This window comes from Pogoniulus pusillus, chromosome 41, assembly GCF_015220805.1.
Source record: "Pogoniulus pusillus isolate bPogPus1 chromosome 41, bPogPus1.pri, whole genome shotgun sequence".
Taxonomy (NCBI): Eukaryota; Metazoa; Chordata; class Aves; order Piciformes; family Lybiidae; genus Pogoniulus; species Pogoniulus pusillus.
The window spans coordinates 5630668-5655526 of NC_087304.1; the positions used below are offsets into that span (position 1 = coordinate 5630668).

At 52.2% G+C, this 24859-nt stretch overlaps 1 protein-coding gene and 1 long non-coding RNA gene across 2 annotated transcripts; both read right to left on the reverse strand.

The window, feature by feature from the left end:
• Window positions 1–1634: 1634 nt before the first annotated feature.
• Window positions 1635–14015, reverse strand: GNA11 (G protein subunit alpha 11). Its single transcript, XM_064174756.1, has 7 exons — window positions 13844–14015; window positions 8054–8238; window positions 6826–6980; window positions 5650–5778; window positions 4442–4571; window positions 3560–3713; window positions 1635–2488 (listed from the first exon to the last, which is right to left on the reverse strand). Exons 1-7 carry the CDS (start codon window positions 13977–13979, stop codon window positions 2298–2300), a joined length of 1080 nt encoding a protein of 359 aa, XP_064030826.1. The 5' UTR covers window positions 13980–14015; the 3' UTR covers window positions 1635–2297.
• A 3148-nt stretch (window positions 14016–17163) lies between these two features.
• LOC135192012 (uncharacterized) lies at window positions 17164–23000 on the reverse strand. The gene is made up of 3 exons (XR_010308892.1): window positions 22838–23000; window positions 21852–21910; window positions 17164–17298 (listed from the first exon to the last, which is right to left on the reverse strand). It is a non-coding gene; the product is annotated as an uncharacterized LOC135192012 (long non-coding RNA).
• Between the last annotated feature and the right edge of the window lie 1859 nt (window positions 23001–24859).

Consider the following 24859-nt stretch of genomic DNA (forward strand, 5'->3'; position numbering starts at 1 on the left):
TAAACTAAAAAAAATCTAAACTAAAAAAAAATCTAAACTAAAAAAAAATCTAAACTAAAAAAAATCTAAACTAAAAAAAAATCTAAACTAAAAAAAATCTAAACTAAAAAAAAATCTAAACCCCCAAAAAATATAAACAAAAAACTAAACAAAAAAAAATCTAAACTAAAAAACCTACACAAAATATAAACAAAAAAATCTAAGCAAAAAAAAATCTAAACAAAAAAAAAATCTAAGCCAAAAAAAACCTAAAAAAAATCTAACCCCCCAAAAAATATAAACAAAAAAATCTACACAAAAAAATCTAAACTAAAAAATCTAAACAAAAAAAATCTAAACCAAAACAAAAATCTAAAAAAAATCTAAACCAAAAAAAAAAAATCTAAACAAAAAAAAATCTAAACAAAAAAAAATCTAAACAAAAAAATCTAAACAAAAAAAACTAAACAAAAAAAAACTAAACAAAAAAAAACTAAACAAAAAACTAAACAAAAAACTAAACAAAAAAACTAAACAAAAAAACTAAACAAAAAAACTAAACAAAAAAAACTAAACAAAAAAAACTAAACAAAAAAAAATCTAAACCCAATAAAAAATCTAAACCCAATAAAAAATCTAAACCCAATAAAAAATCTAAACCCCCCAAAAAAATCTTTTAAAAAATCTAAACCAACAAAAATCGAAACCAAACAAAAATCTAAACCCCAAAAAAATCTAAACCCAAACAAAATCTAAACAAAAAAAATCTAAACCCAAAAAAACCTAAACCCCCAAAAAAATCTCTGCAAAAAAAAATCTAGACCAAAAAAATCTAAACCCAAACAAAAAATCGAACCCCCAAGAAAACTAAACCAAAAAAAATCTAACCCAAACAAACCCCAAAACTAAACCAAACCGAAATCAATCACAGCCTCCAGACTCTGTTATCATTGCTACCTTCAAAACAACCCCCAAACGACTCAGAAGATAGAAGGGATGGGAAGTGATGGCTTTGGGGGGGGGGGGGGGGGGAGGTTTGAGGTTTGCCTTTTTTCCTTCCTTTTTCTCGTGGTTGTTTTATTTTTGCAGAGCAGGAGGGAGAGCAATCAGCTCCTCCCCAAGCATTTCATCACAGTGAACCATGGAGCGTGTCCTGGGGAAGAGAAGAAAGAGAAAGGGAGGTGGGGTGGGGTAGGGGAAAAAAGCAAGCAGGGTTTAGCTAATGACACCAGAGGCAGCCTGTAGCATGAGGCAAAGGGACCAGTAGCGTTCTGCACTCCCACAGTCCAGTGGATTCACAATCTCAGTTGGGAAGTTATTATATATATATATATATATAAATGTATAGCACAGGAATGACTAAAGAGGCAAAAGGGAAATCGAGAAGCAGTTAAGCACAAAAAGAAAAGCTCAAGGTGAGGCTGTTTGGCAACCAAAGGGAAAAATACCCAACTTAAGAAGCAAGGTGCTGAAGGAATGAGGCATATCCCCGTTTAACTGTGAAGTAAAAAAGCCATCTCGGTTCAAATCAAACCAAACCAAACCAAAAAAAGAAGAGAAGAGCTCTGAAATCAAAACTGCTTCTGTGGACAGAGACCTGAAGACTCCAGGCAAGAAAACAAACAAACCCAAACAAACAACACAACACTGAGCACTTTGCCACTCCACAGATCAGACAATTTGCAATCATTTACATCATAAAAAGAGAAAAGGAAAAGAAACAAAACGAACAAAACAAAAGAAAAATGTTGCAAATTTTCCTGTCAGCTTTAAATTTTGTTGTTGTTGTTGTGGGGTTTGGGGGTGTTTTTTTTTTGGCTTTTTTTTTTCCCTTCTTTTTTTTCCTTCCTTTTTTTTCTTCTTCTATTTTTTTCCTGCCTTTTTTTTTTCTCTTTCCTTTTTTTTTCCTTCTTTTTTTTCTTTTTTTCCCTCTTCCTTTTTTTTTCTTCCTTTTTTCCCCTCCCTTTTTTTTCTTTTTTCCCTTCCTTTTTTCCTTCTTTTTTTCTTATTTCTTCTTCTTTTTTCTTTTTAGTTTTCCTTCCTTTTTCCCTCTTCCTTTTCTTCTTCCTTTTTTTTTCTTCTTTTCCTTCTTTTTAAATGTTTCTTTTTCCTTCCTTTTTTTTCTTTCCTTCTTTATATTTTTTCTTTTCCTTTCTTTTTTTTGCCTTCCTTTTTTTTCCTTCTTTTTTTTTCCCCCTTCCTTTTTTTTTCCCCCACAATGAAAACCTCTTTTTTTTTCTCTTTTCTTTTTTTTTCTTTTTTTTCTCTTTTTTTTCTCTTTTTTTTTTTTTCTCAAGAGGTACAAGAGCAGAGCCAGGTCAAACCAGGTTGTACTCCTTCAGGTTGAGCTGTAGGATGGTGTCCTTGACGGCTGCAAAGACGAAACGGATGTTTTCTGTGTCTGTGGCACACGTGAAGTGAGAGTAGATGATTTTATCACTGTCAGGATTTAAATCCACAAACATCTTCAGGATGAACTCACGAGCTGCTTGGGCATCCCTCTGTGGGCCTGCAGCAAAGAAAGAAACCACTTAGAGGGTTTGGTTCAGGCCAGCAGAATTGCTGCTGCAGTTTGTTCTTACTGGTTACAAAGCTGAAGGTATCATTAAGATGTTTTCTCCATCTCTAGATCTGAGCTCTAACCAAACCACCTCCTTATGGGGTACAAAGCTGAAGATGTTATTCAGATGTTTCCCCCACCTCTAGGTCTTGGTTCTAACCAAACCACCTCCTTCTGGGGTACAAAGCTGAAGATGTTATTCAGATGTTTCCTCCACCTCTGGGTCTTGGTTCTAACCAAACCATCTCCTTCTGGGGTACAAAGCTGAAGATGTTATTCAGATGTTTCCTCCAGCTCTACATCTGAGCTCCAGTCAAACCACCTCCTTACGGGGTACAAAGATGAAGATATCCTTAAGGTGTTTCCTCCATCTCTAGGTCTCAGTCCTAACCAAACCACCTTCTTATGGGTCACAATAAGATGTTTTGAGATGTTTCCCCTCTAGGTCTTGGTTCTAACCAAACCACTTTGCTATGGGGTACCAAGTTGAAGATGTTATTCAGATGTTTTCTCCATCTCTAGGTCTCAGTCCTAATGAAACCATATTCTTATAGGGTACAAGAAGATGTTATTAAGATGTTTTCTCCACTCTAGGTCTCAGTTCTAATCAATCCACCTTCTTATATGGGCCACAAGAAGATGTTGAGATGTTTCCTCCACCTCTAGGTCTTGGTTCTAATCAAACCACCTTCTTATGGGCTACTAAGCTGAAGATGTTTTTCAGATGTTTCCTCCACTCTAGGTTTCAGTGCTAACCAAATCACTTTTCTTATAGGGTTACAAAGCTGAAGATGTTATTCAGATGCTTCCTCCACCTCTAGATCTGAGCTCTAACCAAACCACCTTATAAGGGTTACAAGGTGTTACTGAGATGTCTTCTCCATCTCTTCATCTGAGCTTTAATGGAGCCACTTTCTTATGGGTCACAAAGATGAAGACCTTATTAAGGTGCTTTCTCCATCTCCAGACCTGACTTCTAATCACACCACCTCCACCCCTTCTTCCAGACTGTCCACTCACCATCAAACTCTGGGAAATAGTCAACAAGGTGGGAGTAGAGGATCTTGTCTTCCAAAAGATCTTTCTTGTTGAGGAAGAGGATAACAGAAGAATTTTGGAACCATGGGTAAGTGATAATGGTTCGAAAGAGAGCTTTGCTCTCTTCCATCCGGTTCTGAAAGCAGAAAAGGAAATGCACATTTCCACAGTGAGCACAAAGATGCATTTCTGCAGCCTGCACACCAAATCCCAGCTGTACTGATCCAACCTCCCAAAATATTTTGGCTCCAGGTAGGTTCTGCCTCAAGCTGTGCCAGTAAATGAAGGTGTCCCTGCCCACAGTGGAGAGGTTGGAAGTAGACGATTTGAAGTTCCCTTCCAACCCAAATCATTCTACGAAATGCAGGCTCTGATGAACCCAAGCTTCATTTAATTGCCAAAACATTCACAGCAAAAGGCTTAGAAGTCATTTCATGCTTTGACAGTTACCTGAGAGGACTGCCCATGACACCTGGAGAACACCATTTGCCTAGCAGACATCAGCTGGCACCTGATGGCATTTTGTAATCTATTAGCAAGTGCAAAAGTTTAGCAGTGCACCTTGCCAGAGAGCAGACAGCATCTCAGCAGGGAGCAGTCACAGCACCAGGTGACTGAGAGCAGAAGAGAGGGAGAGGTGATGCTGGCAGAGCATGCCAGCACACTGCACAGCACCTCCTGAGGCACTCAGCACTTGGCACTGGTTGAGGAGTTGAGGCGATCTGAATGCACTCTGCACTGTCCAACCTCAGGGACACCACAATCCACTGAGCCTCAAACTCCCCTTGGACTAAAGGCCACAACCAAGCATACTGGTACCAAGAAGCTTCCCCCCCACTTTTTCCTTCCCATTCTTTGGCTTACCTCATTATCAGATTCCACCAGAACTTGGTCATATTCACTAAGTGCTACTAAAAACATGATGGAAGTCACATTTTCAAAGCAGTGGATCCACTTCCTTCGTTCTGATCTTTGACCTCCAACGTCCACCATTCTAAAGGAGGGAAACACACAGAGCATCACAGAAGGAGCTGCAGCTCTTTAGCTGAAGGCCAAGGACCATCTTTGTCAGTGCCATGGACAGAGCAATCAGTGCACACTCAGCAACTCTGCCGATGGCACAAAGCTGTGTGGCACATTCGACCTGCTAGAGGGCAGGGATCCATCCAGAGGGACCTGGACAGGCTGCAGAGCTGTGCCCAGGTCAACCTCATGACATTCAACAAGGCCAGGTGTAAGGTCCTGCACCTGGGTCAGTGCAATCCCAAGCACAACTCCAGGCTGGGTGGGGAATGGCTGAGAGCAGCCCTGAGGAACAGGACCTGGGGGTCTGGGGTGATGAAAAGCTCAACAGGAGCCTGCAGTGTGAGTGCAGCCCAGACACAACCCTGTGCTGGGCTGCAGCAAGAGCAGTGTGGACAGCAGGGCAAGGGAGGGGATTCTGCCCCTTGGCTCTGCTCTCCTGAGACCCCAGCTGGAGTCTTTGATCATATTCTGTGCTTCTGTGCTCCACAACCTCCCTGGGCAACCTTTGCCAGTGTCTCACCACTCTCACCCCAAAGAACTTCTTCCTAACATCCATTTTCAATCTCCCCTCTGCCACTTCAAACCCATTCCTCCTCCTCCTCCTCCTGTCATCACAACACCTTGTCATTAGTCCCTCCCCAACCCTCCTGTAGCCCCCTTCAGATCTTGGAAGGCCACTCCAAGGTCTCCTCCAAGCCTTCTCTTCTCCAGGCTGCAGAGTCCCAAATCTCTCAGCCTGCTCCCAGGCAACCAGCAACAGAACAAGGGGACACAGTCTCAAGTTGTGCCAGGGCAGGTTCAGGTTGGATGTCAGGAAGAAGCTGTTGCCAGAGAGAGTGATTGGCACTGGAATGGGCTGCCCAGGGAGAAGATGAAGTCCCCATCCCTAAAAGGAGGCTTGATGAGGCACTTAGTGCCACAGGTTAGTTAATTAGAAGGGTCAGGTGACAGGTTGGACTCTCAGAGGTCTTTTCCAACCTGTTTAACTCTGTGCTTCTGTGAAAACTCATCTCAGTTCAGCTGTAACATGAATACACCTGCAGTACCTGAAGATAATATTCTCTAGGTCAAAGGGGTACTCTATGATCCCGGTGGTAGGAACTCTAACCCGTAGCACATCTTGCTGAGTTGGTAGATATCCTGGGGTAGCAATCCGATCCACGTCACTGAGATAGCTACAGGAAGCACAAATGGAAAACAACAAAAAGAAACAAAAGGGAAAAAAAAAAAAAGAAAACACAAAACAAAAACCAAAACTACCTCAAGTTGCAGCCTATAAAGCCACAGGTTCAAACACTGCTACGTTTAGGCTTCCCCTGGCGTTAAGGAGAAGTCGCTCTGAGTGTTTGAATCACAACGTGGGAAAGTAACAGGAGAGGGCTCTGAGGAGCAGCCTTTTGGTAGCCACTCTCTTTGGAGATAAGCAGATACATTACTAATGGCCTTAATTATAGAGTAAGGGCACCTTATCAAATCTGTAGAGGGGTGGGGAAGGGAATCCCTGCCCCAAGAGAGAAGATTTCAGCACAGTGGGTGGTTATGCCTCAGAATCAGCTCTTCTCCCAGGTTCTCCATCTACAAACAAGACCCTGCCACCTGACTTGGATTTTATTAATAAGAAATCCATTAAGTTACAAATCCATGGACACCTCTAGGCCAAAGGACAAAGCTGAAGAGAAAGAGCAGCATTTCTGCTGCCTCAGAGTCAGGACCAAAGTAGATTGCAGAGGGTAGAGATTCCAGCCTCGGGGCTATCGAGAAGCAGACGCGCGTACAACTCGCTGCCTTTATCACCCACCACAACTCCTCATGCCCTCATGAAAAGTAGCAAATGGGAAGCAATTTCCTGATCTAAATCTCTCTCCAAATAAATACAGCCACCCTCACTCATCTCCAGCAAAACTCTTTGCCTTTCTGGAGCCAGATTCAAACAAGTTTCCAATCCCCTGCTCCCCCTGCATTTTTGGTCTTCGCTTTTCCTCAGGATACTTCTGCCTGAGGGAGGCAAAGTGACTTTCTCACCACTGCCACAAGCAGGCTGCAGACTGTGCAACTTATCTACAACACTGCAAAAGCCACCTGGGATAAAAGAAACTTGAAACAAACTACATAGTGAACCCCCCAGCAGAGGTTTCTGGCCTTTGAAACAAACTCTAGATGGGTGCCATCTGTCAGACCATCACCACCATCCACCCAGTGCATGCCACTGATCATATACTTACTATTTAGCTGAGTCAGAGAGCTGATATTCTCTTCTCCTGTCATAACACTCTTGTATTCCAGGGTCATTCCACAATGTTTTAATTGCACTTACATATGGCTGCTCAAATGTCATGACCTTTTCTACATCCACTTCTCGGATCAGCACTGCATTGGCCTGGAGATTGAAAAGCAAGAGGTGGAGTCAGGGGAGGGGAGAAAGGAACAGAGTGGAGGGGTAGTGGTCAGGAGCAGGGAGCACCACTCACAGGCAGATTAAAAGTCTTAGATTAACTAAATTAATGAGAATACCACGAAATGTAGATGAACTAAACTCTTATGTTAGGCTTTCAAGGACCCAGGTGCTGTTTGGGGATCACACTGTGAAGAGCAGAGGGATAATGAGTCAATGACACACCTAAGGTGTATCAGACACCAACAAAATTCCCCCCAAAGCACTGTTGGCTCCTTCAGGGAATTAAGCTGTAAAACAGCAGAAAGCTTCACTCATCACGAGATGACCCAAGATTTTGGAACACAGCTTTTGGCAAGGCTGTGAATAACCTCCTCAGAAACCAGGCAGTCTGAGGTTCAACTGCAGCCGGATCATAGATGGCTCAGGATGGAAAGGACATGAGAGATCATCTACTGCAACCTCCCAGCTATGGGCAGGGACACCTCTCAACTTGACTGGGCTGCTCAAGGCCTCATCCAGCCCTATACCCTACCCCAGTCCCACCATCCTCTACCCCAATCCTAGTACCCCCCTACCATACCCCAGTCCTAGCACCCCCCTACCCTATTCCAATCCCACCATCCCCTACCCTATCCCAATCCCACATCACCTACCCCACCCCAATCCCAGCATCCCCTACCCTACCCCAATCCCACCACCCCCTACTCTACCCTAATCCCAGAACCTCCTACCCTACCCCAATCCCAGCATCCTCTACCCCAATCCCACCACCCCCTACCCTAACCCAGTCCCTTGCTCCCACCACTCACTCTGCAGACCACTGCACACAAACCACCCTGAGAAAGTTGCTCTGTCCCTTAACAGCACCAAGCCAGTGGAGAAGGCATTAAAAGCAGGCCTTAAACTTAAACACAAACCCTTCCTGGGAGAGCTTTCAGGGAGGTTGAGATTGCAACACCAAAGGACATACAAACAGCTAATTCGGTGTCAAACCCTACACCCCCCTTGCTTACAGACACATGCAAAACCAAAACCCAAACCAGGGAGAAGCTCACCTTGTTCTGTTCATACTTGTAGAGAATCTTCAGGGTTTCCATGGCCCTGATCATAGACTGCATGGCAGTGAAGATGTTTTGGTACACCAGCTTGGTGAAGCCTTTTTTGTCCTCTTCAGAGTAGCCTGAGCCATGAATGATACGCATCTGCTTAATGAACGTGCTCTTGCCACTCTCCCCAGTGCCTACAGACAGCAAAGACACAGTCAGGAGCCAGCACAAGCAAGGTTTGGGGAAGAATCAACCAACACCAACCACCATCACCCCCCACCCCCGACCCCAGAATTCCTGTTGCCATACCCCAAACTGCACCACTCCTTCCAGCCACTTTTGAAGCCTCTTTCCAGACTATTAAAAGGCAACCTGGATAGGTCCTGCTCAGCCCCACGGTGAACAGGAGCAGAGCAAGGGAGACATCTCGTCCTTTGCAGCAGCCCTTCACAAGCAGCTCTGGTACTCACTCCAAATCTCACGTTACAGACACTCCCACACCTCCTGCGTCAAGAGGCCCTCGTCCGTCACACCTGACCTATTCTCAGCTACTCCAGCAAGATGCTACAGTCACAGCACCCACCAGGGAGGGCCCAGATGAGCTCTAAAGTTGGGAAGGACTTCAAGCTGAGGTGACAGGAGGTGGCCAAGGGAAGTCCCCGCTTTGCAGGGTAAAAAAGCCACTCTGCTTTTGCTGGCAAGTGGCACAAAATTCCCTTCAACTCTCCAGGTCTGTTTCTCCACAAAAGAACCAAACACAGCAGAACAATCAACTCAAAACCAGAAGAGAGCTCAAGAAACAACTCTCTCTCAAGCCACAGAGAGGCTCAGGTTGGAAGGCATCTCAGAGATCATCTCCTCCAACCTCCCTGCCATGGGAAGGGACCCCTCTCAACTAGGCTGGGCTGCTCAAGGCCTCATCCAGCCTGGCCCTGAACATCTCTGGGGAGGAGACATTCAGAGCCTCCCTGGGCAGCCTGTTCCAGAGTATCATCATCCTCATACTGAAGAGCTTCTTCCTCAGACTGCCTGATTTCTGAGGAGGTTAAACTGCAGCTGGATCATAGAACGGCTCAAGTTGGAAGGGACTTTAGAGATCATCTCCTCCAACCTCCCTGCCATGGGCAGGGACACCTCTTATCTAGACTCAGCTGCTCAAGGCCTCATCCAGCCTGGCCTTGAACACCTCCAGGAAGGAGAAAGCACCCAGTCTAGAGCTACTCAGCTTCAACCATCCCCTCCTGTCCTACTGCTGGACATCCTTAGGAACAGTCCCTCTCCAGCCTCCCTCTAAGCTCTCTTCAGGTACTGCATGGCAGCTCTAAGGTCCCCCCAGAGGCTTCTCTTAGCATCATAGAATCAACCAGGTTGGAAGAAACCTCCAAGTTCATCCAGTCCAACCTAGCACTCAGCCCTGGCCGAGAAGAGAAACTCAAGGAACTATTTGCTTCTCCATCTGACATCACCAATGCAGTCAGGGCATCTGCCCAGTGTCTCCAGCTATGGTGCAACAAAACGTTTGCTCTTAGGGCTGGGCTGCAATGATAATCACCCCTGTGGCAAGCCACCTCCAATACTGTTTGCAGCCTCTGGGTATTCCAGAGTTAAAAGCATCAACTGACAAGGAGAACAGGGTAGGAAGCTGCTGGAAGCTGCCTGAACGCTGTCCTGATCCTGATCCCCACCAGACAGTGGCTGCTTGGCAGGTCCACCAGCTCCTTAGGCACAGGAGAGGCTGGGAGGGCAGCACCACCGTGGAGTTCCACAGTCCAGCCCTCTCTCAGCGCCTGCTTCCTGCACAGTCAGCTGGGCAGGTCCTCCCACTCCTACATTTATGGCCCCAGAAAAGCGTCATTTAGCATGTGAAGGCCAACAGATGATATAAAAAGACAGTGAGAACTTTCTAAGACAGTAAAGCAAGAGAGAAAAACACCCTTGGATGAAGCAGCCATGCACTGACTGCCTTGTTAAAGCCACAATTCAACTGGTGGCATAGAAAGCAGCCAGGCTGCTGTGGAGGGGATGCGTGGGTCAAGCCTTGCATGCATTATCAATCACACTTCACCCCACAACCAGCAAGCCCATGCCTCTGCCTCTGACACTCTGATTCAAGCCTCTGCAATTTGCTATTGATCTGCAGAATGTAGATTAAGAAAACAAAAGCCAAAACCGAAACTCCCCAGAAAGGAACCACAGGGTTGGAAGGAACCTCCAAAGGTCATCCAGTCCAACCCTCTCTGCAGTCAGCAGAGACATCCTCTACTAGATCAGGTTATCCAGAGCCTTGTCGAGCTTCACCTTGAGTACCTCCAGAAATGGGGCTTCAACCACCTCCCTGAGCAACCTGTTCCAGTGCTCCACTACCCTCATGGTAAAGAACATTTTAACTCAGCCCTTCTCAATTCAGTGCCCCAGCTCCCCTGACTGCTGAGAGCATGAACTGAAAAGGATGGCCCAAGTGACAAACGCTTTGTGCGACCTGCAGGCTGGCTCTCAGCACAGGAACCACCTCAAAAGAGAGGAGAGAGATCCACCAGGACACGAGGAATAGGATCCTTGCTCACGATACACAACTGCTGCTCACATTCTCAATTACTCATGTTTATAGTGCCTGGCTAAAAAAGCAAACAGATAAATATGCTCAAATAAAAGCAGCAAACACTAGAAGCAGCAGCACGTTTGAAATAAAACAACTCTTCCCCACGTCCCAGAAGCGCCAGGAATTATCTCAGCATCCTTAGAAATGAACATCACAAACCCCATTAAAATGCACCAAACCATCTCCACCTCCAACAGAAAGAAACCTCATAAATGAGGCAGGGGAGGGGGAAATGGAAACTGAAATCTTCTGTGGTTTCTCTCACTGCGGTGAGAAATACTTCCCTGTCTTTTAACCACAGCGACCAAAAGTGAGAGAGAGAGAGAGAAAAGAAAAACACAAAAATCACAAGCGGTGTTTCAAAGCACTCCAATAATGGCCAAAAAAAAAAGGCAAGAAGAGAAACCTCAACAGTAACCATTCACTTCCTCCAGGAGTTCAAACGCTGATGGTTCTTCCTGCCACTCCATCATCAGCGTTTGAAAGGGTTTGGGGATGGGTTTTCTTTTATTCTTTGGGGGGGGTGGTTGTTTGCTTTCAGAAAGGTGCTTCTTGTTCTCAACAACACAGAGCAGCAGCATCTCAGCAGGTCCTAAGCTTTGGTGGGGGATTGGGCTCCTCGCAATAAATCTTTGTTAATATGACAGTGCTGAGAGAAGAAAATGATCTGAATTCAGCATTTCCTCTGCCAACACCTGAAAGCAGAGGAGTTTACGAGTTGCTTGCCGACCCCCTTAGCACTTGCCAGGCACATCACAACCCCCCTGGTGATTCAGGGGCAATCCTTATATCCAGTATTCTCTCCCTTCCTCACAGCAACTTCCTCACACAAATGACTCCCCTGTACCAGAGGGCAACGTCCAACACCTTGCTATCAAGTTTCTTATTACCAGGTTCATTAGTGAGTAGAACTGCTATTCTTTCCTTTCCACACAACTTTGGTTTAGGGCTTCAACAAACTGTCTCGAGAAGCAGTGACAAGAAAAAATTTCCCAGAGTTTCTCCAAAGCAGAAACTTCCTCCACAAAGAGAGTCTTTAAAATCACAGAATCACAGAATTAGAATCAGAGAATCAGTCAGGGTTGGAAGGGACCACAAGGAGCAGCCAGTGCCAACCCCCCTGCCATGCCCAGGGACACCCTACCCTAGAGCAGGCTGCACACAGCCTCAGCCAGCCTGGCCTTAAGCACCTCCAGCCATGGGGCCTCAACCACCTCCCTGGGCAACCCATTCCAAAATTGGGAGGGTTGGAAGAGACCCCAAGAATCATTCAGTTCCAACCCCCCTGCCATGGGTAGAGACACCTTCCACTAGGTCAGGCTGCCCAGAGCCACATCCAGCCTGGCCTTCAAAACATCCAGGGATAAGGCTTCTACCACCCTCCCTGGGCAACCTGTTCTTGAAACACACTCAGGAAAGGAAACACTGCACATGGGGGGAGCAAGGCAAGAAACCCCTGCAAGCAGAGAGGAGACATCCCCTGGCACAGTTTAAGGTGGGCAATGTGCTGCACCCAGTGAAAGGCTTGCAGCAAGCAACTGAGAGTTTTGCTGACCCAGTATTAACCACACAGATTAATGTCCACCACTGACCCTGCAGATTTAGGGTGGTTTTGGGGTTCTTTTTCACCCTGGGGGGGAGGGGGGGGTAAATCTGATGCTGAACCTTATTGAACTGTACCTTCTAGAAAAGCAGAAAGGATTCTTGAACACTTTGAATTATTTCTAAAGCGAAATCTTTAGATCCAGTGGGATCTTCTTAACCCAGATCTATCCTATAGTGCCAACCTATTTTGAAACAGCTGTTTCTGTGGGACTGCTTTAGGGAGGCATGAGAGGGACACAGTCCCTCACCTACAAGGAGCCTTAGAGAAACTGTCACAGCATCCTCCAAGAGCACAAACGTCAAAGCCCTTGATTTTACCTTTCACCTGAAGAACAGCAACATGTTACTGGCCGAGGATTCACGGTGAGAAGGAGAGACTTGTCCTTCACTTCATTATCACTATGCAACAACGTCACTATTGGAGACCTCCAAGGGGCTGGCCAGACACAGCCTCAGCTCACCCGCGTGAAGCTTTCCATTTGTATTCACAAGGCTCATCCTAATTCTTCACCTGGACCTTTTCATGGCTTGCCAACTCCTGCCAGACCCCAAGGGAAAGAGTTCAATCCACCAGATCCGCTTCGTGTTTCAGCCCGAGATGCCACCGTACCCCAGACACAAAGCAGGGTATTGCCCACGGGCAACGACAAATCACAGGAGCCGTGAAAACCCTGCTCTAGGGTAGGGTGGCCCTGCCCATGGCAGAGGGGTTGGAACTGCCTGATCCTTGTGCTCCCTTCCAACCCTGACTGATTCCACCATTCTAAGACACACTGAAATTTGAGGGCTACTCGCACATCGACATCCAACTCCCTGCTGAAGGACATAAAACGCCTGAAATCTTCGCCGGCTGCTCTTGTAACTGGTTACCCACCCCTTTAAACCTTATCTAAGCAGGGACGAGTTATCCATCTGCACAACCGCACCACACCACTCTGCTCCCATCCCGACAGCCACATCCTTATCGCCGCAGGGCTGATCTCCACCTCTGAAGGCAATGCTCAACGGCAGAGCCATTTCCTCCTCGGACACACAACTCCTGCCCTCTCACTGCAAATTCGCTGCACCGAGCCCCTAACGCTGTTGGCCCTCCCAGGGCTGCGCCAAAGCAACTCCCTGCGGTTTGGAAGCCGGCGGCCAATTTTCTCACAGATGTTCACTCAGGGCTCAGAAGTTCACTGAGGGTACCGAGAAGAACCGAGTCCGGCAGCAAACGTTCAGAGGCCAGCGAAGGCCGGCAGGCTCCGGGCAGCCTTTGCTCCAGCCCAGCGCCTGCATCGAGAAGCAGCAATTTCAGCCTCCCAGTTCCTGCTTGTGTCAAAATCCATTTTGACAAGAGAATGCATCATAAAAAAACAAACAAAGGGCAGCCAGCGAGGCGGCCGGCCCGGCACCGGCAGGAAGGCCACACCGAGCGCCAGGCTCGGAGGCGGGGACCGCTGGTCGCTCCCGCCGCTGCCCTACCACACCCGCTCCCTGCCACGGCCCGGGCGCGGCGGGGCCGCGCAGCCACCCGGACCTGTCAAGCCCCGGGGCCGGCCGGGCGGGCGGGCCAGGCCCCGCGGAAGGCCCGTTTGGGCCCCGGCGTTCCTCACCCAACAGCAGCAGCTTCAGCTCACGGCGGGCGTCGCGCTTGTCCCTCCGCAGCTGCTTCTCGATCTCGGCGTTGATGCGCTTCGACTCCTTCACCTCGTCGCTCAGGCAACAGGCCATCATGGACTCCAGAGTCATGGTCGCGCCGCGGCCGGGACGCCCCCCGCCCACCCCCCACCCCCCCGGCACCGACCACCGTCCTCCGCACGGCCGGGAGCCCGGCCCGGCCCCACGCCCGGCGCCCCCTTCCCCACCCTCCCTCCTTTCGCGGCGCCGGCCCGGCCCGGCCCCGGCCTCAACCCCGACTCCTGCGGCCGGGCCTAGCGCCGCCGCCGTCACCGCCGCCGTCGCCGCCGCCGCCCCCTTCAGCGCGCTGCCCTCGCCCGGCTGCGCCGCCCGCCGCTCCCTGCTCACACAGCCCCACCGAGCCAGCGACGAGCCGGCGCAACCCAACCCGCTGCCGCCGAAAACAAGCGCTGACTGACAGCCGCCGGAGCCAGTGGGGGAGCGCGGCGGCAGGCGGGGGCGGGGCGCGGCGGCGGGGCGGGGCGCGGCGGCCAAGGGGAGCGCAGGTTTGGTTGGCCGGTGGCGGGGGCGGGGCCGGGCCGCGCGTTCCCGGGGCGGGGCGGGGCCGCCGGGCATTGTGGGACAGTGGCGGAGCGCAGCGCCCGCGGTGGGCCGGGGCGGGCCGGGGCGAGGCGGCGGCCGGGGCGGGGTGGGCCGGGGCGCCCGGGGCCTCGGCGCAGCTAAGCGCGGAGCCGGTGCCGCCCTCCTGCTCGCTGCGGGTCCTCGGCCTGGTCCTACCGGACGCTAGGGTGGGCGGCGCAGGGCGGGCCCGCGGCCCTAGGGGGGGCCTTGTGGCACTTCCCGTATGTCCCGGGACCCGCCCGCCGCTCGGGATGCCCTGCGCCGCCGCGGCGGAGCCAGCCCGGCCTGGCCCTGTTGGGGGCAGTGCCCGTCTCAGCCGTAGGCCCCGCAGCCCCGCTCGGCCCGGCCCGGCCTCCCTGTGCCGCCCACGGCTGCGGCAGTCCTCGATGCGGAGGAAAACGCCGAGGCACAGGCGCCAGCCCTGCGCTCCCAGGCTCTGCCTGCCGCCGTCTCCTGCCTGCATCCTGCCAGAGCTGTGCCCGACAAGGACGAGCTGTCGGCCAGACTCTTGGAATGGTCCCTGCGAGCCATCCCTCACTCCGCATCTCCAGGCAGGGGGCTCACAGCTGGCTTTTAACCCTGGTTTCCCCTTCGCTGCTTAGCAGGTCCCTGCTGCCCTCTAAGTCCCGGCTGCAGCCTGGCGCATCCCATTCGAGCCACAGGCAGTGGAGCTTTTACCTTTCTAAGCGACCCCAGCGTGTCCCACAGGAACCTGCCCCAGATCTGCCTCCTGGACTCGCCCTGCTGTGGAGCCCTCCTGGCTGCACACCTCTTGCCTCGCACAGCCGCCTGCCATCCCACCTCCATTCCTCCACCTGCAGTCAGTTTCCTTCCAGAGGAGAGGTGGGGGGTTTGAAATCAAGCGAGTTCCATCACAGTCAGCCCAGGACCATTTCGGGGCCGTTTTCCTTCGGCCAGGCATTAGGCACTGGCAGGGGCTGGAGGCCCAGTGCAAGGTGTCCCAGCCAGCCACAAGCTTCCCATGCAGAAAGACAGAATTTTGGAGATGCAGAAGATTCTTCCCCCCCCCCACTGTCCACACAGCAGCAGGTCCTGCCAAAATCCACATCTCCCACCTCCCTTCCAGATGGGTACCAGGGGTCCAGCTGATAGGAGCTGTACTGGGATGGTGGAGTGTCTTACTTCCACAGGACCTCCCCTCCATCCCAGCCCTGTGCATCCACAAGTGCATTAACACACAACTCACTTCAAATCACTCCTCCCAGAAGGAGCAGGCAAAGCAAGACCTCTGCATATTCCACATGGCAGGTAAACAGAACCACACTTCATTTTCTAGAGGAGAAGTCTCTTCCCAGCTTCCTCTCCCCGTGCTTGTTTTGCTGCCTCTTGCTCCATTTGCTATTTCTTTGTCTCATTTTCAGCTTCCCTAACCCTGCCCTTTACCCGGTCTCTTGTTCTGCTTTCTGCAAGTGCTTTGGCATCCTTGTGGACACTCAGCTCCAACACTGCCCATCTTGTCTGCTTGCAGTGTGTTCCCACACCTCCTGGGCTAGGCTCACTCACCCTCCCTAGTCTCCTCTGCCTGCAGGTCTGTATGTAACCAGCCCTTTTGATGGTCCAAGGCATGATTGAGCTGTCCTATACCTGTCTTTCTTGTTACCTGCCTAGCTTGTGCCACGGTGTGCCAGGTCCCTACCTCGTGGCAGTCTGGCTGATACAGAAACACAAGCCACTCACAGACAACAGGTTCTGTTTTCCATCTAAATTCCACCTGCTCCTCTTATACCTGTGCTATTCCCATGAGCTCTTGGCCTCGATTAAAAGATAACTTCTTTTTGCCAGTGGCCTCTCCATAGTTTGGCCTTTCACAGCATCAGTACTTACATCACCTTCTTATGGCCTTGTACTTTCTCCTCCAGGTGCCCCACAGCTGAGAGAGGATTTGTTTGTGCCTCGTTACTGATCTCTGGTGGAGGAGGTGTAGTCATTTTTGCTTTGGCAGCCAAAAGTTCTTCTACAGAAGTGCTCAGGACATCCAGAACTGAAGTCACAGAAGTGTTCTGCCATTTGGAACTCTGGGTGGTGCTGAGGGGAGGCAGGAAAGCTTAAGTTCCTGCAACCCATGCAACACTGCTCTGACTTTAGGCAAGCCACTCAGCCTCTTTAACATGTCCTCAGGCTGCAAATGCAAGCTAGGTACTGTCTCAGGAGCATGCTGAAGTTACCTAGTCAGGATTGCTAAGCTGCTTTGATCCACAAGGTGCTAGGTGCTGAAGGCTGTTTTGGTTACCTTCCCCTAGGCAGGAGGGTGGCACCGCTGAGGTGGTGGAGTCACCGTCCCTGGAGGTGTTTAAAAGGAGGCTGGATGAGGCACTCAGTGTCATGGCTTAGTTAATTAGAAGGTCTTGGGTGAGAGGTTGGACTTGACCTCAAAAGGTTTTTTCCAAGCTGGTTGATTCTGTGATTAAAATCTAAAGGCCAGAAGATCCTGAAAGAAACTTTCACATCTTGTGTCCCACTCCCCCCCCCCCTAAAAAGAGTAACAAAATTTGCATTCATCAGAGGATGCAAATGCAGAGAATGTTAGGGGCTGGAAGGGACCTTGAAAGCTCATCCAGTCCAACCCCCCTGCCAGAGCAGGATCACCTAGAGCAGATCACACAGGGACCCATCCAGGTGGGTCTTGACTATCTCCTGAGAGGGTTGCTTGGTTCCTGCTGCCAGACATCAGTTCTGATGAATCCTGGTCAAGTTATCCACCTAAGGAGGACAGAACTGCTGGTCTCCCAGCAGCAATAGTCTGTCCACCCCTTCCTCTTCTGTCTTAGTGGGTGCTCAGAGGCTTCACCTAGAAAACAGCAGATCTGAGATGTCCCTCAGCTCTGTCACCAGAGCAGCTCCCTAAGCCCCAGCTCCCATTTCCCTGCCTCACCAGGCTTGCTCAGACGTTCCTCTCCCTTCACTCTTCCCTCTGTCTCTCCCAACTGCTGCTGGCAGCAGCTGTCACTGACTCCCAGGCATCCTCCCCAGCCCCCTACTACTGCACACTCAGATCAGCAGCTGCTTGCCTCATCTGTCTCTCTCACCCCACCCTCTATTCTCCAGCGGGCTGGCAAAGGGGCAGGAAGGGGGGGATCCATGTGGGGTTTTGTGGCTTCCCAAGCTTTCCAGGAAGGACTTAATGAGGAGCTTTTTCCAGAAAGCTGATCCCGAGCATGTCAGGCAACTTCAGAGCAGCTCCTTTCAAGGCCCTCATTTGCAGCAGTTAAGCACGAAGATGACCCTGTTCACGTTGAGAGGAAGGTCTCAGCCCTTGCAAAGGGTCTTCAGTCACTGAGCCCATCGGGATGCACACACACTTTGCTGCAAAGCATTGCAGAAACTTCAAAGTCCCATCCCCTTTCCTCCTTCTGGCCCCATTTGAGTTCCAGATGTGGGAGAACAGAGGAGAGCAGGAACAGCCCAGCTGCATTTTGCTGCAGCTGCCTGATCAACAAACTTAATTGAGAAACATTTCCATTGCTTGGAGAAAAAACAACCCTAAAGCAAGCAGCTGGCAAAGAGGCAGTGAGAAATGCTCCCACCTTAGTGCAGAAACCAGGTGCTTTGAGCACAGGATCCCTGTGCAGCTGCACACATGCACACAGGGATCATGCCCCTATCAGCAGGTCCTTTGCTGAAACAGGACCCCCATTACAAAGTGATCACAAAGCAGAACAACCATTCCCCTTCAGCTGTTGGAGAGGAGCTTTCAGAGGAGCTTTCAGCAGCAGAGGTGCTGCAGGGTTCTGGATCCCACCTCACAACTTTGGAGTACCACTTTCTGTCAGCTGCAAGGGACCTTGCATCTGGGTCGAGGCAGTGCCAAGCACCAATATAGGCTGGGCAGTGACTGGCTTGAGAGCAGCCCTGAGGAGAGGGACTTGGGGGTGCTGGTGGAGGAGAAGCTCAATATGAGCCCCCAGTGTGCTCTTGCAGCCCAGAGAGCAGCCAGAGCCTGGGATGCAGCAAGAGCAGAGTGGGCAGCAGGGTGGGGGAAGTGATCCTCCTCTACTCTGCTGAGACCTCACCTGGAGTACTGCATCCAGTTGTGGAGCCCCTGGGACAAGAGGGACATGGAGGTGCTGGAAGGTGTCCAGAGAAGGGCTACGAGGATGAGCAGAGGGCTGGAGCTGCTCTGCTGAGAGCACAGACTGAAAGAGTTGGGGCTGTGCAGTGTGGAGAGGAGAAGGCTCCCAGGTGACCTTCTTGTGGCCTTCCAGCATCTGAAAGGGGCTCCAGAAAAGCTGGGGAGGGACTTTTTAGACTGTCAGAGAGTGCAGGACTGGGGGGAATGGAACAAAGCTGGAAATGGGGAGAGTCAGCCTGGAGGTTAGGAAGAAGTTGTTCAGCATGAGGGCGAAAGGAGTTGCCCAGGGAGGTGTTGGAAGCCTCATCCCTGGAGGTGTTTGAGGCCAGGCTGGCTGAGGCTGTGGGCAGCCTGCTCTAGGGTGAGGTGTCCCTGGGCATGGCAGTGGAGGTTGGAACTGGCTGATCCTTGTGGTCCCTTCCAACCCTGACTGATTCTATGCTTTTATACCTTCTGGCAGTGTGTGGTCCCCACTCCAAGGTGTGTCTCTCTCCAGGAAATGACAGTCCCATGGAGCTCAGCTAGAACCTCATTTCCCAGGTCAGGAGGTGTCCAGTGAGAGTTGTCCCACCCCAAGAGCAGCACTGGTAGCAGTCTCCAAGTAGTGGGAAGGAAAAGAGAATGGCTCAGTCAGACAGCAAGGCCAAAACACCAAGGAGAGAGGGGCAGAAAGCAGAGAGGTGGTCTGCAAGTGAGGAGAGCAAGCCAGCAAGGACACAGGCACATTCCTGCCACAGCCTTGGCCAGGAGGAACCCACAGGCTGCTTCCAGCCCTGCACAAACCTGCAGCTGGTTCAAGCGTCAGAGAACCACAGAATCATTTCAGCTACAAGAGACCTCCAAGACCATTGAGTCCAGCTGTCAACTTGACACCACCATGGCCACTAAACCCTGTGCCCAAGTGCCATGTCCATGTTTCTTGAACACCTCCAGGGATGGTGACTTCACTACCACCTCTTGAACAGCCTGTTCCAATCCCTGACCACTCCTGCACCAATGAGGTCCCTGCTCAGCCTCTTCTCCAGACTAAATAACCCCAATTCCCTCAGCTGCTGCTGCTCACCAGCCCTGTTACCCTTCTCTGAACTCACTTCAACCCCTCAATGCTTTTCTTGTAGTGAGGGGCCCAAAACTGAACCCAGCACTCAAGGTGCACTGAGGCTGAGGGCCCTGGGGCTGCTTAGTCTGGAGAAGGGGGATTTAATCAATGCTTATCAATAGCTGAGGGCTGGGGGTCAGGAGAGAGGGGACAGGCTCTGCTCACTGCTCCCTGACACAGGACAAGCAGCAATGGATGGAAGCTGCAGCACAGGAGGTTCCAGCTCAGCACAAGGGCAACTTCTTGGCTGTGAGGGTCCCAGAGCCTGGCACAGGCTGCCCAGAGAGGCTGTGGAGTCTCCTTGTGTGGAGCCTTTGCAGGCCTGTCTGGATGTGTTCTGTGTGCCCTGAGTCCTGCTCTGGCAGGGGGGTTGGACCGGATGAGCTCTTCGGGTCCCTTCCAACCCCTGACATCTGTGATCCCCTGCCCCTGGGTGGCATCGCCGGTGCCGAGTACAGGAGCGCAGTCCCTGCCCTGCTGCTGATGCAGCCCAACACACTGGTGGCCTTCTTGGCCACCCGAGCGCACCCTGGCTCGTGTTCTAGCGGACCCGAAGCGAAGCCTCTTTGTCCCACCGCGGCCGGGCTCAGCGCCGGGGATCCGCGGGGAGACAGCCGGGGCGGGGGCGCAGGCGGAGCCGGCAGAGGGCAGCAGCGGAGCGGAGCCGGTGCCGGTCCCCGCGCTGGCTTCCCCCGGCACAGCCGCTGGGCGAGCGGGGCCCGCGGCCGCGCACACACCGCCCCCGGCGCCGCTCCCCGCACCGCCGAGCCGCTGCCGAAGCGCCGCACAGCCCAACCCTGCCCGAGTGGGCGGCAGGGGCAGACCGGCAGGGCTCAGCGCCGTGCCCTGGTCACCCCCGGGGACCACATCCATGGGAGCTGCTTCGGCTGGAAAAGCTCTCCGAGAGCATCGAGTCCAAGCAGCAGCCCAACCCCACCACGGGCACCACACCATGGCCCCAGGTGCCATGGCCACACCTTTCTTGAGCACCCCCAGGGATGGGCACTCCACCACCACCTCCCTGGGCAGCCTCTGCCAATTCCTGACCACTCTTGAAGCAAAACCGTATTTCCTGATCCAGCCTAACCCTCCCTTGGCACCATTTCAGACCATCTCCTCTCCTAGCACCTGATCCTAGGGAGAAGAGACCAACTCCCACCTCACTGCAGCCTCCTCCCAGGGAGCTGTAGAGAGCGATGAGGTCTCCCTTCAGCCTCATCTTCACACTGAACAGCCCCAATGCCCTCAGCTGCTTCTCCCAAGACCTGTTCTCTAAACCCCTTGCCAGCTTCTGTGCCCTCCTCTGGATGTGTTCCAGTCCCTCGGTGTCCTTGAAGTGAGAGGCTCAAAACTGAGCCCACCAGCTTCATCACCCCTCCCTGGCCACGTTCCTGTACCTCAACATCCCTCTTGAATTAAGGAGCCCAGAACTGGACACAGCACTCAAGGGGTGGCCTAAGCAGTGCTGAGCATAGGGGCAGAAGAACTTCCCTTGTCCAAGAGGCTGAGGGAGCTGGGGGGGTGCAGTCTGCAGCAGAGGAGGCTCAGGGCAGAGCTCATTGCTGCCTGCAGCTGCCTGCAGGGAGACTGTGGCCAGGTGGGGTTGGGCTCTGCTGCCAGGCAACCAGGGACAGAAGAAGGGGACCCAGGCTCAAGCTGTGCCAGGGCAGGTTCAGGCTGCATGTTAGGAGGAAGTTGCTGGCAGAGAGAGTGATTGGCACTGGAATGGGCTGCCCAGGGAGGTGGTGGAGTGGCTGTGGCTGGAGGTGTTGAAGCCAAGCCTGGCTGGGCACTTAGTGCCATGGTCTGGTGAGTGCACAGGGCTGGGTGCTAGGTTGGGCTGGAGGAGCTTGGAGCTCTCTTCCAGCCTGGCTGATTCAATGATTTCTATGATTCCAAAGATCACCTGATACTAGGGAGAAGGTGTCCCTGGGCATGGCAGGGGGGTTGGAACTGCCTGCTCCTTGTGGTCCCTTCCAACCCTGACTGATTCTATACCCCCCACAAAACCTAAACCCCACAACTTTCAAGCCCCTCCCAAGTGTCTCTGTAGCCTCACACCTGCTCCCCTCCTTTTTCAAATCCCTTTCCAGGCTTCCTGCCCCACCTGCCACAGCAGCAGCAATTTCCCTCATGCAGCCTGGGGAAGGGTTGGCATCAATTAGACACTTACCCTTAGCTCTCATCAGCGCTAATGAGAGGCCAGGACCATTGGGATCGCTGAAGTAGTGCCTGGAACAGAGCAAAGAGAAAAGGATTGCAGCAGCCCTGGGAGCATCCCTCAGGCAGGCAGCAGAGCTGTGCCACCAGGTCAGCCCCAGGGACCAGCCAGCACAGCTGCCTGGGGAGGAATGGGCAGGGGCTAGAGAATTCCTGCTGCGTTCAGGTGCTTAAAGAACACAGCCAGGAAGGATGACTCCTGCCCAGGTCCTCTGCCTGGGTGCTGCTGTGATTCTGTGAGGTGTCTGGGGAGCTCTGTGCCTGTCACAGCATCACAGATGTCAGGGGTTGGAAGAGACCCAAAGAGATCATCCAGTCCAACCCCCTGCCAGAGCAGGACAATCCTATCTAACACAGATCACAGAGGAACACATCCAGACAGGCCTGCAAAGGCTCCACACAAGGAGACTCCACAACCTCTCTGGGCAGCCTGTGCCAGGGCTCTGGGACCCTCAAAGGCAAGAAGTTGCCCTTGTGTTGAGGTGGAACCTCCTGTGCTGCAGCTTCCATCCATTGCTGCTTGTCCCATCCCAGGGAGCAGTGAGCAGAGCCTGTCCCCCACTCCTGACCCCCAGCCCTCAGCTATTGATAAAGATTGATTCAATCCCCTCTCAGGCTCCTCTTCTCCAGACTAAGCAGCCCCAGGGCCCTCAGCCTCTCCTCCCCAGGCACTGCTCCAGTCCCCTCATCATCCTCACAACCCTCCCTTGGGCTCTCTCCAGCAGATCCCTGTCCTTTTCCAACTGAGGAGCCCCAAACTGAAGGCAGTGCTCAAGATGAGGTCTCACCAGGGCAGAGCTCTCACCAGAGCAGAGCAGAGGTGCTGGGGTGCCTACCAAGAGCCATGGACAAAGCAGGGCAGTTCAGCCTGTGCCAGGCACTCAAGCATGCCAGCAGTCACAGCTAGGCTTGGCTCACAGCACCCTGCAACTGTCTTACCCCAATCTCCCCAGCACCAGGCACACAACCTCCTCCATCCAGAGCCATGGGCACAGAGCAGCCATTGCCAACCTCACCTCCCACAGGAGGGCACCAGCAAGGCACAGGCCCACAGAGACACTACCAGGCTGCCTCCAGCCAGCTCCTGCCCTTTAACACCTCCTTCTCCTCCTCACGCAGGCGTTTCAAGTCAGGATCGGGATTCTGCCACCTTTTAACCCCTTCCTGGCCAGAGCACAGCTGCCAGCAGTTTCCATCACATGCCAGCACAGCTCTTACAGTGAAGAAAAGCAGAGCAGAGCAGTGATTGATGAATGAAAGCAGCAGAAACACGACAGCAGTGCCAACCCTGCACAAACTCAGACTCCCATCAGCTCCTGCCCTGTGCTGCAGGTCCCAGGCTGGGGAAGCCACAAGAACCACAGGATGTCAGGGGCTGGAAGGGGCCTCAAAAGATCACCCAGTCCAAGCCCCCTGCTAGAGCAGGATCTCCTGGACCAGGTCACACAGGAATGCATCGAGAGAAGGAGACTCCACAACCCCCCCCCACCCCCTGGCAGCACCTGCTAGAGATGCATAAGGTCTGTGCACTTGCAGCCCAGAGAGCCAAGCAGAGCCTGGGCTGCAGCAGCAGAAGTGTGGTCAGCAGGGCCAGGGAGGGGATTCTGCTCTGCTCTGCTCTGCTGAGACCCCACCTGGAGTCCTGCATCCAGCTCTGCAGCCCCTGGGACAAGAGGGCTGTGGAGACGCTGGAGAGTGTCCAGAGCAGGGCCAGGAGGATGCTCAGAGGCTGCAGCAGCTCTGCTGTGAGCACAGACTGAAAGAGTTGGGGCTGTGCAGGCTGGAGCAGAGGAGGCTCCCAGGGGACCTTCTTGTGGCCTGCCAGGGTCTGAAGGGGGCTCCAAAAAAGCTGGGGAGGGACTTTTGAGGCTGTGAGGGAGTGGCAGGAATGGGGGGAACGGAGCAGAGCTGGAGGTGGGGAGAGTCAGGTCGGAGGTGAGGAGGAAGTTGTTGAGCAGGAGAGTGGTGAGAGCCTGGCAGGGGTTGCCCAGGGAGGTGGTTGAGGCCCCATGGCTGGAGGTGTTTGAGGCCAGGCTGGCTGAGGCTGTGTGCAGCCTGCTCTAGGGTAGGGTGTCCCTGGGCATGGCAGGGGGGTTGGAACTGGCTGCTCCTTGTGGTCCCTTCCAACCCTGCCTGATTCTATGATGCTCTGATTCCAAACCCTGAGCCTGCCAAGTGCCACCCTGGCACAGCAGGTGCCAAACCTTTCACCCTCCCCCCACATTACGTGGGGTGGGTTTTGCTTTTAAGCTCTTCAATCGCCTGTCACAGGAAGATGCCAGGAGGAGCCTTGAGCTCCCTGCAAAGAGGGAAAGGAAGAAGAGGGGGGAGGAAGGCACCCAGATCAAACACAGTGACAAACACAGCCTGTGGCAGCAAATTCTGCATCCCAGCTCCTCAGACCTGGCGTTTCACATCTGCTCTTGCCGCGGCTGCTGGAGGTAGGCTGGGCCCACGGTAAATCAGGATAACAAACCTACATCTACCCTGATCCTTTCATCCCCTAGGATCCCAAAGAACATCATTTAATTGCACTCAACCTGCACACAGATTTCATAAATAAAGGAATGATGAATTAGCACAGCTGCTGCCGCTGCAGCATTCGCATGAGTTACTAAGACACAATCTCCTCCTGCAATCAATCCAGCCTCATGCTTGGGTGTTTTGTCATAAATTGAGGTCAGGAAGAAATGTTCTTCCTACCTGGAATGCAGTGCTGCTGAACTAGCTGAGCACAGGAAGACACTTAAGGGTGTAGTCATCTGTCTTCCCTCCCTGAAGCTCAGGAAAGCTTTGATGGAGCTCCCATGCGCTAGGTGAGCACTGATCCTGCACAGAGGAGCAGGGGGATTGTGATGGAGGGGGGTCAGGAGAGATTATTTGCCTCCCTTCAGGCAGGAGGAAAGCCTGGATGATCCCTTGGACCTTTAAATTGCTATCTCATTACTCCCTTCTGTCCAA

Excerpts from the sequence above, each read along its gene's own strand:
- GNA11 (XM_064174756.1), bottom strand. The coding sequence starts at position 13,979 with ATGACTCTGGAGTCCATGATGGCCTGTTGCCTGAGCGACGAGGTGAAG. Across the intron at positions 4,572-5,649 it reads CTAGAGAATATTATCTTCAG|AATGGTGGACGTTGGAGGTC; the intron begins GTACTGCAGGTG and ends TCCCTCCTTTAG. Across the intron at positions 3,714-4,441 it reads TGGTGGAATCTGATAATGAG|AACCGGATGGAAGAGAGCAA; the intron begins GTAAGCCAAAGA and ends TTCTGCTTTCAG.